Source organism: Passer montanus, unplaced genomic scaffold (genome assembly GCF_014805655.1).
Source record: "Passer montanus isolate IOZ18808 unplaced genomic scaffold, ASM1480565v1 scaffold76, whole genome shotgun sequence".
Taxonomy (NCBI): Eukaryota; Metazoa; Chordata; class Aves; order Passeriformes; family Passeridae; genus Passer; species Passer montanus.
In genome coordinates this window covers 2,242,038-2,256,894 of record NW_024372813.1, presented here as the reverse complement: position 1 = coordinate 2,256,894, position 14,857 = coordinate 2,242,038, and the positions used below count along the sequence as shown (strand labels likewise).

At 50.1% G+C, this 14,857-nt stretch overlaps 1 protein-coding gene across 14 annotated transcripts in view; it reads left to right on the top strand.

The window, feature by feature from the left end:
• Positions 1–14,857, top strand: part of ARHGEF9 (Cdc42 guanine nucleotide exchange factor 9) — a 194,728-nt gene that overhangs the window by 105,260 nt on the left and 74,611 nt on the right. For 3 of the 14 annotated variants that reach the window (XM_039731060.1, XM_039731062.1, XM_039731061.1), the window contains exon 2: positions 8,587–8,711. The exons of the other annotated variants lie outside the window; for them this stretch is intronic. In XM_039731060.1, the coding sequence (XP_039586994.1) occupies positions 8,613–8,711 (99 nt within the window). In that variant the 5' untranslated portion in view covers positions 8,587–8,612. The remainder of the gene's footprint in view (positions 1–8,586; positions 8,712–14,857) is intronic. 14 annotated transcript variants of the gene reach the window in all.

Here is a 14,857-nt window from a genome sequence, read left to right as displayed (position 1 = left end):
ATGGATGACCTTAGGAAGCACAGGCAGCGCTGGGGAAGCTGGGGTGCTGCAGAGACAAGGCCACAGAGTCTTATCTGTGTCCAGCAGCTTCAAGGTCTGATTTTTTAAAAGGCTCCTGAATTTATTACCAAGAGCACTGAATTCTTCTTCTGACATAAAATAGGCCTTAATTCTTAGATAATTCTGTTGCATCCTGTGCTACTTATTCAGAGCCTCTCCCCACCTGGTGTTGGTGCATAAATACAGAACAGACTTCCCCCCCATTTTCTCTCCCTGCAGTAGCTCCAGCCATTTTAAATCTGTGAGCTGGAACTCCAGGGATCTTGCTCATCCTGATGGACCTAAAAGTGGAGCACACAAGGGACATTCTGGGAGTTTGGCCATGAGCCCAAGACCTTTAAAATCATGAACCAGATTCTTGGTTAACTAAGACTTCAGTGCTTTCCAATGTGTTAGGAAGTCACAAGATTTTTTCAGCCATCAGGTTTTAATTTTTTTAAAAATTAAAATTAACAGTCCTACACTGTCCTGCATTGACATAAGATATACAAATAATGTCAATTACTCCACTTTCAGGAGAATCCTTTTGAAATAAAATTAAATATGTAGCCAGCTTGTGGAGACAAACATAAAGGTTTAGTTTCTTTGGAGTCTGTATTAATGAATATGGCCAGGCATTTGTAAGCTGCTTTCTACACACACTTGCTATCCATCCACCCCAAGAAAAGGCTGGTTTTTACTACCTGATGTATTTATAAGCTAAAAGTATAAAAATTCTACAGGCTGTTACGTGTTGCAAACACACACAGTGTGAGCACAACATTGGGGGTCCCAGGGCAGTAAAGGTGACCCTCTGCGCATGCAGGCAGTGGGTTTGGACCCCAAATCAGTGGTTTGGACACCTGGGCTCTCGGGTGGCTCCTTTGGGCAGGTTTGTTGCACGTCCAGACGGAGCTGGCTGCTCCCAGATTCCCACGGAGATGCTCGCATCCACTCTGACTCACATCCATGGCATTTTATTGTTGGGTTGAAGACTGTCTAAAAATTCCCTGGCATTTCTCCAGAGAGAGTGCCAGCAGCCCTTAAACTCAACTCATTTCCTTTCCATCAAACCACGGAGCTCATCAATAGCAATCCCAGGCTCCAGCAGGGAACTCGGAGGTGGGTGGGATTTGCCACCCTCCACAGCCTGGTGGTAAATAGGTCATTACCAACACAACAGCAGGAATAAAGCACAGAGGAGCAATTTGGAGAGGGAGAAATGATGGTCCTTTCCCTTTGGTAGCAGGTATTTTTTGCTGGTGCCAGCAGAATAATTTAGGGAATTTTTGCAGTTTATGGAATCAATGAACAGCATCTTATCGTAGGTTTGTTTCTGGGGATTGACAAATGCTCAGGTGCTTTTGCACCTCTGTGGTTGCTGTTATTAACTAATGGGAGCTTAAAAAAAAAGTTGAAGCCCAGGAGCTCTCTGCAGACTGGAACTCTTACCAGCTCATTGGGGCCTTTTCCCAGCAAGTTGCCCTCCCTTTTTTTCCATCAGGAATGTCACATATGATAGAGGGACTCAAAGGGGCCAGTTTTACCTTTAAAGTCTAGGTTTAATTTTTTTTTCTGTTAAAAAAAATGTGTTTCGACAGTTTGTCACATCGGCTCAGCCTGCCACGTCGTGGGCAGTGAAGTGTTAGGAAGGAAGAGCAGAAAGTATTTTGATGAAGGATCAAGTCAGCTCACTAATGTTTTTTGAACATCTCCTGTGTTGACCTTGGTCCGCACAGACACCCGCCCGCTCCTGCAGCTCTCCTGGCTCTGGGAGAGCTTCTGGAGGTGCTGAGGAATTGCCAGGCAGGGCTTGGGGAGATGGCAGGAAAAGTTCTTGCTTTGCAGCAGAGGCATTTGCCAGCTTCTCCCGAAGCCTCCATCCTGTGTTTATTTTGGAGCTGAGGAGGAGGGAAGGAGGGAGGGAGGCATCATCATCCTTTTGGTAGCTATGGAGAGTGGGGAGGGCAAAATCTTGGAGCACAAGAGCCCCCAGATCTCCACGCTCAGCTTCCAGAAAAGCCCAGCCCAGTCCCTCCTGTTGGGCTTGTTTTTATCACCAGACAAACATTTAATTATTTTACCTTCACACTGCCGCTGAATCAACTGAGAGAACTACAAAAGATAATGCACTTCTATTTTTACATCTTACACTAATGAAGCTCAGGCTGGAATTTTCCCCTGCACGATTGGCTGGAACGGGAGAGGAAAAATTCCGAGGGAGAGGAGGAGGGAGCGAGACGCTCAGCATTTAGCAGCGAGCATGGCTGTGGTTGGAGCAAACCTGCAGCACTCCAAACAGCGCTGGGAAGTGAGGAGAGCAGCATTTTATCCCTCTGCAAGGATCACAGAGGATGCTTCTCCGTGGTGAGGGATGGATGGAGGCAGTGACACTCCAGGACAGCGCTGCTGGCTCTGCTTTCTTGGCAGGGCTGAGCACCAGGGCTGGGCTGCCCCCCTTCCCCCAGCCCCCAGCCTGGGCTCACTTGCTCCCTGGAAAACATCCCCTGGGACTTGGCAGGAGCCGGGTGCTCCATCAGAAGTTCATGAATATGTTGGGTTGGAGCCACACGGCTGTGTGCTGCCTGCTGGGAGCACCAGCACTGGGACAGGGTGGAGCAGGCTACATCAGAGAGAGTGAAAAATGTGCGGGGGCTGTAACATCAGTGGGAGGCAGGTGCTTGGGGCTGGCCTGTGGTGACACGTTCATCTGAGGTGGCACGATGGCTGTGACCCATGGCCCCTGAGCTGGACGGCTGTCTCTGGAGAGCTCGGCTTACCCAGAGCTGGTGTGTGCAGCTCAGCATCAAGATGAAAATCCAGCCTAAAGTCTCCATATCTGATAAGAATTTCAGTGCCAGGCAGCAGAGATTTGGCCTCGCTGCTGGCAGGATTTGGATTGCAGCTCTGCTGGGATCAGCAGTGGCATCTGGGGCTGTGTGAAGCAGCCCTTGTGAGCCCCTTTCCGAGGTGAGAAACTGCTCCTGAACTGCTCAAAGGCTCCTGAAAGAGTCAAATGAAAGGATTTGACATTTTCTTTCATAAAAAAAGAGAAGGAGTAATCAAGGCACAGTTGTGCATGGGTTTGGTAATTTGCTGAACCGCAGCGGTGTCAGTCAGTGGGAAATGAGACATTGGGTTTTATTTGGGAAACCTGAGGGGGGAAAGTCAAGTAGAAATCCCAAAGAAACAGCATTTACATAGGTTTACCAGCAGCGGATTTGATCTGACCTGGAGGACCTGAAGGCCACGGCTCCTGAGCACCCTTGTGTGCATTTTGGGGGTGGTAATGTTCAATATCTGCACCCTAGAGAAAGCAGCTGCAGTATTTCTTTACTGACTGGGTGTGTCACAGGTCAGACTTCCTTGAAGGGGACAAAGAGGATGTGATCCAGTGAGGAAAACCAGGAATGGGCTTGAAGAGTCACCCTCAGATCCCAGAAGGTCCCTGCTTTATAGTGCCCATAAAAAGAGCTGTTAATGTAATTAATCTGGGAGGGAAGGGCAGCACAGAAAGAAAGATGAAGTTTTACAGCCCCAGCATTGAGTAGATGAAAAGTGTAAATGCAGTGGTGGTGCCTGGAAAGGCACTGTTTGACCCCAGGGAATGTCACAGCTTCATTCCTTCTGGACAAGTGCCAGCAGCACCATCACTGCCATAACTGTGTCCCTGTGTGCAGATCTTTGTCAAGGCCAGGGATGGAGCTGCCTTGAGCCCAGGGATTGCCTTTGGTGTCCATCAGCACATTGGTGGCACAGCCTTGGGCTGGGCTTCAGGCTGCCAGGGGAGAACAGTGAGGCCATGAGGGCAGGAGGAGGGAGAAGAAAATAAACCATTTTAATCCATTCATGGGAAATAGGGACCTACATGGAGGAGATTTAGGGAAACTGTACAGCCAAGGAAGGTGGGCACCATGGTTCCCTAGGATGCTGAGGTTCATCATCTGATGCTGTTCAGCCTGAAGGTCCCATGACAGGTGATTTCAGATTTTTATTAAGTTCTATCTCAAAAATACAAAAAGAGCTTCAGACATTTGGAGCACTAGGTTTAAGAGCAGCTGTGGCTGCCCCTGGATCCCTGGAGGTGTCCAAGGCCAGGCTGGAGCACTCTGGGGTGGTGGAAAGTGTCCCTGCCCATGGCCTGAGCAAAATGAGCATTAAGGTCCCTTCCAACCCAAACCATTCTTTGCAGCCCTCCTTCCTTTGATGACACAGCAGACCAGCTGGGTGCTGCCACACCATTCCATGATTCTGTGCTGAGGAAAGCTGGGAAAAGTAAATGGCAGCAGGTTAACATGGGAACCAACTCCTGTGCACTGGAGGACAAACCCTGGGAGCTGGGAAGGGCAGCTGGGTCTGTGATGGAAGCTGATGGCTGAGGCTGCCCTGGCTCACAGGAACAGTTTGTGCCTCTGGCCTTTTAAAAATTGAACCTTGAAAATCTGGAGGAAATAGACTTTTTATCTGGTTAGTGGTTTGGACCTATAAAACTGGAAGTCATAATACCCTGTAAAACATTTGAGGCAATTTGGGAATATGGCATTCCTTATTAAACTCCGTGGGTTTTAGAGACTTCTTAGGTTTTCACAGTGGTGCAGGCTGTGACCTCTCTAATGTTCAACAGGATCCTTGAAAAATTGAGACCAATTTAACAAGAATAGCTGCTGCTTTGGTGCTCCAGCTCTTCCATTTCTTTCCTGCCTGGAGTTAAGTTCATAATGGTTTAGCAGAACCTTTTAAGTTGCTAAAAAGATTATTGTGGTCTGGGCATAGGGGACTGCTTTGTGACAGATATTTTAGCAGAACCATTTGTCCATGGCTGGAATAACAAAGTGAAATGTCTCAAGTACAATATTTTGAAGGTCAGGAATCATAACTCTTTGCATATTTTCAAGGTTATTTTTGGCCATTGTAACAAAATATACTGTTATTTGGGAGTTTGAGGGAATATAAACTTCTGTGGATAAAGAGGAGACCTGGCAGTTGTTTACAGCTGATGTTTCCTGATGTCTGGGGGGTGGCAGAGTGTTTGTAGCAGACCTAGAGAGAAGTCCCAAAATGCAGCAGCAGGGATGTTTTTCTGTAGCTGGAATTTTACTCTGTGTCTGAAAATCCAAAGCTCCTGATGGTTTAAACTGAGAGCTGGTGCAGATCAGAATTCTGTGGCACTGTGATGTTTCCTCCTCTGGGATGCCAGGCTTGTCTTTTATCTCCTTTTCTCCTCATTCCTGAATGAACTGTGCCCAGCTGGCTGCGCCAGGCAGAGGATGTGGGTGCTGTGCTCTCTGCAGGTGGGATGCTCTGTGCCCTGCAGTCTTCTCTGGAATTCTGCTCCCAAATCTCTGTGTTCTTACAGGGTGAGCAGCATCCCTTCTCTGTACCTGTCCCTGGCGCTTGGGAAGAGCAGGCAGAATAAATATTCTTGTATTTCCTTCACACACCAAATTCCCTGAGGTGGTTATCGTGAGCATGTGGCTGCATTTCTCCTGCAGGAAGCTCACATGAGCTCTCAGAGGCTGCAGGACACTGTGCCACAGCAGCTTTTGGTCTTTAACCTTCCTCTAATTGATGAATAACTTGTTGCTCTTCCATGCAGATGTGAGGTTTTTTAGGGATCTCATAGCGCCTCCCTTTTTTCGGTATTGGCTAATGAGGAGACTGAGCTGAGAATTCTTTGCTCCAAGACTTTCTTGCTCCAAACCCTCCATCCCTGAGGCTGGTCCCTTGCAAAGGCAGAGAGTGAGCAGCCTTCACCCTCTAGTAGTAGCTCCTCAGGGCTGGTGTGTGTTTAGAGCATAGAAATCAGTAGGAATATGTGAGAAGGGAGAGTGATTTCACTCAGGTCTGCCTGTGTTACCCCAGAGCTGTTCCCAGGAATGCCACAGGGCTGCCCACAGAAGGACATGGGTAGGAAATGCAACGGAAAATGAAATGCAAATGCAGAAACTGCTCACCTTATCTCTTAGTTTAGATCCCATCCTCTCCTGACATCAACGATCCTGGGTGTCAAGGTTTGGAAGAAAGGATCAGAGGAGTGCCTTGGGCTGAAGGCTGCTGGAGCAGAGAGGCTTTTCTGGGAGGAGTGGATCTGCCAGCCTGGGAAGGGATGGATGCTGGTGCTGCTGCACACCCCAGTGTCTTCCTTTCCAGTTGTTAACTCACCTGCACGGGCTGTGGAATCATCCACGTGCTCTGGAGTCAGGGTGGCAGTCCCAGCTTGGCCCAGGGAGCTGAGCTTTGCTTTGCAAGCAGGGATTGAATGGTGTCTATTAACACTTGACCAGCCAAGGAAAACCTGCTGGCCAGGTTGTTTGGGGGAGAGGGGCCTGAGCATGGTGAGCTGCTCTGAGGTGAATTGCTCTTCCACTGCGTGGGTGCTGCACCCTGTGAGATCCCATGCTGGTGGAAAATGGGAAGGATCAGTCCAAGACTGCAGGGAGCCCTGGCCAGGCTGCTGTGCATCCCTGGTGTAGGATGTGCCCTCTCAGCCTGGCCTGGTGCTCACCACAACCACCAGAACTCCAACATTTTTGGCTGGTTTTCCATCCACCTGCACATCTCCTTGTCCTTGTGTCTCGCAGCTGGATCTGAGTGTGGTTTCCTCTGAGTTTAGTGATGGGTGAGGCAGCTCTGCTCCCCTCACCAGGCTTGTGGCTGATGTGTGTGGCTGCTGCAGGGAAAGGCAGTGTCCTTCCTGTGGCAGCAGCACAGCTCTGAGAGGGTAGATCCTGGTGGCACAGAGGTTTTGGAGGTGTGTGCACCCTTTCTTTGGGCTCTCAGTGTATTCTGTGCCAAACTCTCAAGCAGTGAATGGAAGCTGAGTGGGAATTGCTGTTGTGGGACCTTCATCCCACTTGTGGTCCTTCAGAACCAAGGCACACACGGACACAAAGTCTTCTATCAGTGTTTTCAAATTTCAGCAGACAGGAGCTTACAAGCTCAAGCAAATTTCTGTTGCTGATTTTCCAGAGGCACCACTGAAAGAAAGAGAATTTCATGCAGGACACTAAAAAAACACTCAAAAAAGCCAAAATAAAGGAAAGTCCCTCCAGCTTTCAGTTCCAGAATTACCCTGATGTACCAGCTGCCCACAGTTTTCTCTGCAGAATGTCCCTTGGGTCCCTCTGAGTCTGGAATTCTTTCCAGCACTGAGGATGGGGAGTGGAGGAAAGCAAGGAAAGCTCCTTTTCATCCCAAGCTGTGCCACAGGAGGCTGAGCATCCCCACGGCTCCAGGCATGGCTCTGGTGCCTTCCCACGGGCACCATCCCAGCTGCCAGCTGGTCTGCAAAGGTTGGCATCTGTAAGGTCTCCAGTTTAAAAATAACAAAGAGAAATCTCCCTTCTGCAAGGCCCAAACAAAAAGAGGATGGTTGAGGTAACAGTGATTTAAAACCTCCTGGTACTGCCTGGGGCACTGCAGGGAGGGAATTGCAGGGCCATGACAGCTTTTCCCATGGACACCAGGTGCTTTCCTTGTTGTCCAGCTGGGGGAACCCAGTTTTCAGTTTCATTTTTCTTCAGGTTTTCTTCAGTTTCTGTATTTTTCTTTAGAATTCTTAGGCTCACTCTGTGGTTGTCAGCCCCGCTGCACCGAGTTTGCAGTGGGGAAAAACAAGTTTAGGAGGGTGTGGGAGAAGGTGTACTGTGTTGAGCTTAATTTCTGTTAAAAATCCAAGGTGCTGGAGAAGAGGACTTTCTGTGCTGGTTGAAGCAAGGAATTTGGGATGAGATGCTGTGAAGTGCTCAGAAGCTGAAAATGCAGGGCTGGTAGATGCTCGTGTATCTGTGACGTGCTCAGCTGTGTACCTGCAGCACCTTTGAGGAGAAATTTGGTGGATTTTGGGGTTGGAACTATGGATAAATAATGCCATGTGATGCTTTGCAGCCCTGAGGCAGGCCAGACACAGGCACAGTGCTGCTGCCTCGTGGCTGGGATGTTCTCTGGGAGCCTGGAAGATCTGGGGGAGGGATGGAGGGAGGGATGATGGAGGGATGGATGGATGGATGGATGATGGATGGATGGATGGATGATGGACGGATGGATGGATGGATGGATGGATGGATGATGGATGATGGATGGATGATGGATGGAGGGATGATGGATGGATGGATGGATGATGGACGGATGGATGGATGGATGGATGGATGGATGATGGATGATGGATGGATGATGGATGGAGGGATGATGGATGGATGGATGGATGATGGACGGATGGATGGATGGATGGATGGATGGATGATGGATGATGGATGGATGATGGATGGAGGGATGATGGATGGATGGATGGATGATGGACGGATGGATGGATGGATGGATGGATGGATGATGGATGATGGATGGATGATGGATGGAGGGATGATGGATGGATGGATGGATGATGGACGGATGGATGGATGGATGGATGGATGGATGGACAAAGGCATCCATGGATGTATGGATGGATGATGGATGGATGGATGATGGATGGATGGACAAAGGCATCCGTGGATGTATGGATGGATGGATGGATGACGGATGGATGACTCTGTGAGTGTTTTCACCCAGGTGGAGGAAGCATTGCACATACCTTGATGGCCTTGGGAATGAGGAGGTGGTGGAGGCCCCTTCGGATCCTGCACAGTGACATTTCCAGAGCAGCCTCGCACTGCAAACTCCCGGCTCTGTCCGAAGCAAGTTCCTGCACGCTGGCATCATTTGCATGCATCAGGATAAATCTGCCTTGGCCAGGAAAGCTCTGAAAACAAGTGCACTGCAGCTCCCAGTGCAGGGCAATGCTCAGATGAAAGCTGCTGGAGAGAAGATGTGGGAAGAGCAGTGAGGGGAGATGAGGGGGGAGCCTGAGCTGGCAGCACACAGCCCCACCTTGGGGGGCTCACAGCTGTGCCCGCCCAACATGGGGGGCTTGGAGGGGGGCACTGACTGGCAGAGCACCCAATCTGGCCAAATAAAAGGCATTAACTCCTGGAGGGAAGGATCAGGGGGTGTTCCATCTCTTACCCAGGAGGTTTGCAGTGGAGGTTGACAGCCACGTTCGGTAGCTCTGAGAGGCACTGAAGCAGCAGTAATGGTGGAGGCAGAGCTGAGGAGCTGCAGGGAAGGGTTGTGGGCATGTGGCTGGTTCTGCTGTGCTGCTTCTTGGTGCTCCCTCCCCAAGCATGTCCTTTGTCTCCTTGAGCTGCTTTTGGTGGCATCCAGTGTTCCCAGGTTAGACACCAGAGCAAGAATCACTCCTGGAGATTGGCAGGCCAAGAGCTTCCCACATTTCCACGTGTTCCAGAGCTGCAGGAGCCCGGGCACAGCATCACTCCTCAGCTGTTCAGTGGCTTACAGGAGGGAAGAGGCTTCTCTCGGGAGGCAGATCCTTGGATGTGTGCTGAGGACCCAGAGCAGCTGTGCTGTGTCAGGTCACTGGATCTGAGCGCTGGTGAGCCGCCAGTGACGGCGCCTCCAGCTCCTCACATCGTGTCCCTCTGCTTTAACCTCTGCCTGCCTGTCCCCAGCCCTTCCCTGGGGCAGGTCCTGGCCTCAGTGACAGCAGCTCCATCTGGGGTGAGAGCCCCACGGGTGAGACACGGCTCTGGCTCCAAGGGTGGCAGGGAAGCGTCCAGAGCAGGGCCCTGTGCTCGTCCAGGGTTGGCTCTGACAGGCAGAACTGCACACCCACACCCACTGGGCAGTTCACAGGGTTTTTGGGTTCTCTCTGTAATAAAGGCATAGAAAGTCCATAAGCCCCACTTTGTACAAGGAATTATGGCCTGAAGCAGCTGGAATCAGATCATGGCATTACTGTGTGTGGGCTGTACCTGCACCTCTGCATGTACAGGGCTGGTAGTGCATGGCTGTGGCCCTTGGGGCTGTGTGCATGTTTACTATTTTTCCTGGATTTTTTTGGCTTGGATACTCACAAAATGCCTGGGAATTATCCAAGTATAGTCATATCTTGTTGCAAATTTGGATGACCTGTCTACTTTCTTCTTTCCCCTTAATTCTTGATCTCCCTTGTTATTCTTCCCTTTACCAGGAATCCTGCAGGAGTAGGTAACCCAATCCTACCCTGGCACAAGAAGACCCAGTCCTGATCTCGTTCACTCTCCTAAAACCCAAAAATTAAATCTACTGGATTTAGCATATTGACATTGATTTCCCAGCCCTGCTGGTGCTTTCTGGATTCCCATCTGCTTGAAACTGGACGGAGAACTGTTAATTCAGGCAACAGCAATTTGGGCTTGATGGGGATGTACTGACCTTAAGCCTTCATTAATACAATTAGTGCCCTTGGTTTGAGGAGGGCTCTCTCCTCTTGGACTGTGTGACATGAAAGCTCTGAGTCCCTCTGACCCGAGGTGGAGCAGCAGGCACGGGGGCGTGGCAGATGCTCTGTGCTGTCAAAAAGTTGTTTTTCCAGAAGCTGAGTCTCTCTTGTTTTAGGTTTCCCATTCAGCTGGGCTTTGGAGACCAGCCTTGGTTTAGCTTTTCTGTTCCTCACTGTTTGTGTCTTTTTTGGGCCCTTGATTTATGTAAGAGGAAAGCGAGTCACTGCAGAAACACCAGCCTGTGAAGGAAAGTTTCTGGAGCTTTTAGCACAAGGCACAAATGTTTTTCTTCAGAGTTTGGAGGGTATTTTGAGGAGGGATTTGAGCTTGATGGAGATGCCAGAGAAGGTTTGAAAGCATAGAAAATGTTTTCATCTTCCCTTAGGTGCAAAAATGACTATTTATTCAAGATGAGAAAAACTCCTGCGGGTGGATTGCTAGAAAATTATATGAAGGGCTGGAGAGACTTGGCAGTGGGGATCTTTCTCAGCTTGATTTCTTTAATGGCTTGATGAAATTAAATTTTCTTAATGTGGATTCTCCTGGAGAAGCTGAGCTTGCCCACATAACTTGCTCTGGTGAACCTGAGCATCCCTTTCTTTCCCTTAAAATCCAGAGGTGTGTGGGCTGGTTCTCATTACACAGCTGTGCTGAGCTGTGGCATGCCTGGTGCTGCGGTGTGAGGGAGGAGGATCTGCTGAGTGGGAAGCAGTCCTGGAGTGGGAGGAGGTGTTTGGAGGTGGGGTTATGTGGGAATCCACCACACCTTCTGCAGGGACATGTTCAGGGCTGGCCCCCTGGTCCTTCTTCAAGATTTAGCACAAGCCATGTGCATCCTTCTGCAGAGAAAGAAAGGGAAAAGGGTTAAAAATGTCACATCTGGCTCCTCCTTCCTAGTGAAGTGTTTGTAGGTGCAGGGGGAAGGTGGTTGCCCTCAGCAGGGAGGGCTCTGCCCGGGGTCTCTGCTGTTTCACATGATGGAAAAGCCAAAATTCTTTCTCTTCCTGTAAGTGGAGGAGAGGAGAATCTGCCTTGACCCAGTGAGCACCTGGCCTTGCCTTCCTCAGGAGCTGGCTCAGCAAAGTGCAGGCAAATCCCTGCTTTATTTCAGGTTTTGTTGGGTGGAGGATGCTGGGATCTTCTGAAATACCTTCCTTATTACAGTGCTGAGATTTGGGTTTAATTTTACCCAGATAGTGAAAGTGGACTATTTAGAGAGCTGGTTGAAGCCTTAAATGTTCCTGCAGAGGAGGATGTGGAATATTCCCAGGGTTCCAGCTCAGCAGGCAGCACAGGGCAGCAGCGTGAGGCTCCCAGGGACAGCCGTGCCTGCTGCAGCTTCCAGCCCGTGCCCAGGACAAAACCTTGGCCTCCAGCAGGGGATCAAAGGCTCACAGGGAGCTGACAGTGTGACATGGCCAGGAAAAAGCAAGGTATGATTCAAGGATGGATTAGGAAATGGATTTCCAGGAGAGATGAATGCCCTGTGCCAGCCGGGGGTGCAGCCTTGCTCAGACTGGGCAGGCTGATGGGCAGCATTGCACAGGAGTGGAATTCCACGGGGACAAGGACAGGGCACTGAAGGATGTGTCTGTGCAGGTGAGCACAGAGAGCCTTGAGGAGCAGGAGCTGCTCTGGGAGCGCTCTGAGGGCAGAGCTGCTTCAGGGGAAGGAACCAGCAAAATCCAGATTCTTAGGAGGAGCGTCTGACCACCAGGCAGGAATGTGATGATGGACAAACCTCCCTTGGGGTACCACAGGGCTGCAAATCAAGAAGGGCAGAGGCTTGGGAGTGGAGATCCCTCCAGGCAAGGAGTGCTTGGGACTCTCCAGAGCAGCCTGGTCACTGCTGTGGCTCACCCTGCTGCCAGCAGCAGTTTGTGCCACAGGCTTTGAGCTGGAAAAAGGTTTATTGGTAATTATTGATAACTATTTGCAGTGAGTGCCTGAGGCTGGGCACATGCCTGAGCTTTTTCCATACACTCTCAGCTTAACCTGTTTTGCTTCACTTTGATTCCTGCCAGGGTCCTAAATTGTATTTGTTAAAACATCAGGAAAATGGAGCCTGACTCTCACAGTAACTGGTCCTGATGTCACAGAGTCCCAGAAGGATTTGGATGGGAAGGGACGTTAAAGCCCATGCAGTGTCACCCCTTGCCATGGGCAGGGACACCTTCCACCATCCCAGGCTGCTCCCAGCCCTGTGCAGCCTGGCCTTGGGCACTGCCAGGGACCCAGGGGCAGCCACAGCTGCTCTGGGCACCTGTGCCCCACCACCCTCACAGGAAAGAATTTCTTCTCAATATTCCCTTTAAATCCACTTCCCTTCAGCTTAAAGCCATTCCCCCTTGTCCCATCACCACAGATCCTTGCAATATCCAGGTTTTTGGAAGTTTTTCCAAGTTACACTGAGCAGAGAGACGTCAGAGCCTCCATCAGAGAGCCAATCTGGCTGCAGCACGTCCCCAGCTCTGGCACTGTTGCTGCTGGTGCGGGGCTCTTGCCCACGTTCACTTCCAGCATGGTGAGTTCTGTGGTGCTAACGAGTGTTGCTGGGTTCCCATGGCAACCCTTGCGCTAATTAACGCACAGTAGCCAGGGAAAAAAAAAAATCTGTCCTTACTGATGAATTAATTTGACAGGATTGATCTGGGAGGAAGAGTTGGGAATGGCCACTCCAAAGGTGTGTGTGGGGATGGAGCTCTCACTGCTTCAAATCACACAAACCTGTGTTACCCTGACCTTGCAGCTTTCAGACTGAAACCTTGCTCACCATTTGGAAAGGGTTTGTGTTTTGGAAGGAATAAAATTATCCTGACAAATGTCTGAGAGCATAACTCAAGCAGTTACGCTTTCTTGTTCCTTTTTTTTCCTTGTTACGACATTTTAACTCAGGGTTTGTTTTTTTTTTTTGTGTTTAAAAGATTAAATGAAACCCAAGTCAATTTTAGAAGTTAAATGCTCGAAAGAATCAACAAATGCAGATTTAAAGACTACATTATTTTATGGCAGGACAAAACCTCTGGTTCCTGAGGACTCCTCCCAAATTCCAGCCCCTCTGCTGGCTCTGGCTGTTAGAGATGGGCCCAAAGGGAAACCATGGATCCAGCCTGGTGTCCTGAAATGCAGAGGACATTGGCCCTTCCCAGTGTGGTCCTGCTGGTGGAGTGGTGGCCTTGGGAGTAAATCAGGAGTGGGAAAAGCAGCCCCTGTGTGCTGGGATGAGTCACTGAGTGGGCTCCCATCAGTGGTGACAATTAAACTCCTTCAGCACTTTGTGCACAAAGCACTGGGCTAAGTCACAGTGTCCTGGCAAAATTCTTCCTTGGGTAATTGTGCTCAGACCTGCTGAATGCTCTGCTCCTGCAGTTTTAATTAGCTGGAGCTGTGGCTCACCAGCTCCTGCGTGGTGATGGCCACGACCTCACAAACCTTGGTGGAGACTTGTGATCCACGGCTGCCTGCCTCGGTCCTGTTGTGCCTGCAGCAATTACCAGCAGCCAAAAGGAGCCTTGGGAAATAATGACTGCACTTCAGGGCTCTTAATGAGATTTCCAGACTCTCTGCTGCCTTCAGCACCGAGAGCTCCTGGAGTCTCAGCTGTTGGCACTTGGGGGGTCAGACGTTTGCAGGCAGGGAACCGAGGGGCTTTCCCTGGGGCTGTGGCTCCAGGATGGAGTGGTTGTTACACTGGGGCTGCTGCAGGAGAGTTTGGGGTGTCATCAGCAGGAAGAGCTTTGGTTTTGGCTGCTTGGTTATGGATGTGGCTGCTCTGGTGCATGTCCCTGGCTGGAGAGCAGGGGCTGAGTGGGGACAGTGCTGCCACCCCGAGCAGCTCTGAGGATCCACCTTTCCTTTCCCCACGTGTGCAGCAGGACTAACAGGATAAGGACTGAAGGAGGCTCCCCCATGAGACTTCAGCCTCTCCTGATCAAGGTGCCTTTCCTTGTGCCAGATCTGTGCTCCCCTGGGAAGTCTGTCCTTAGGTCCCTGTGCCAGGTGACAGCGTGCACAGGTCCCCTTTGCTAGCCACAGGTGCCCCAGCCTGTGGATGGAGGCAGGAGCCCCTGGGAAATGTGTTCCCAGTGTCCAGAGCTCACAGAAAAGTAGGTGCTTTTATTTTCTCTTTCCACGGTTGCCCCTGTGAAGCAGGAATGCTGCATCCAGGAAAACCTTCCTTTCCCCTGGATAGCTGCTGCTCCCTGAATACACCTGTGCCAAAGCCTGATTCAGCACCTGATCTGATTTCAATTCCTCCAGCTCTAAGTGCAAAAAATATTCCCAGCTCTTCCTCTGAGTGACCCCAGGGGCTTTGTCCAGTGCAACAGTGCTCTAAGGTGGCACTCGTGATAATGCAGACATCTTTATTGCAATATTCTGTGGTATTTATATATCTGTTCTTACTTAATTAAGATTATTTTGGGCACTCAAGTGCTTTGAAACATAGACAAATGTCCTCTGAATTTACTGGCTGGTGATCTGAGTTGTTAAAAGTTGTCTGA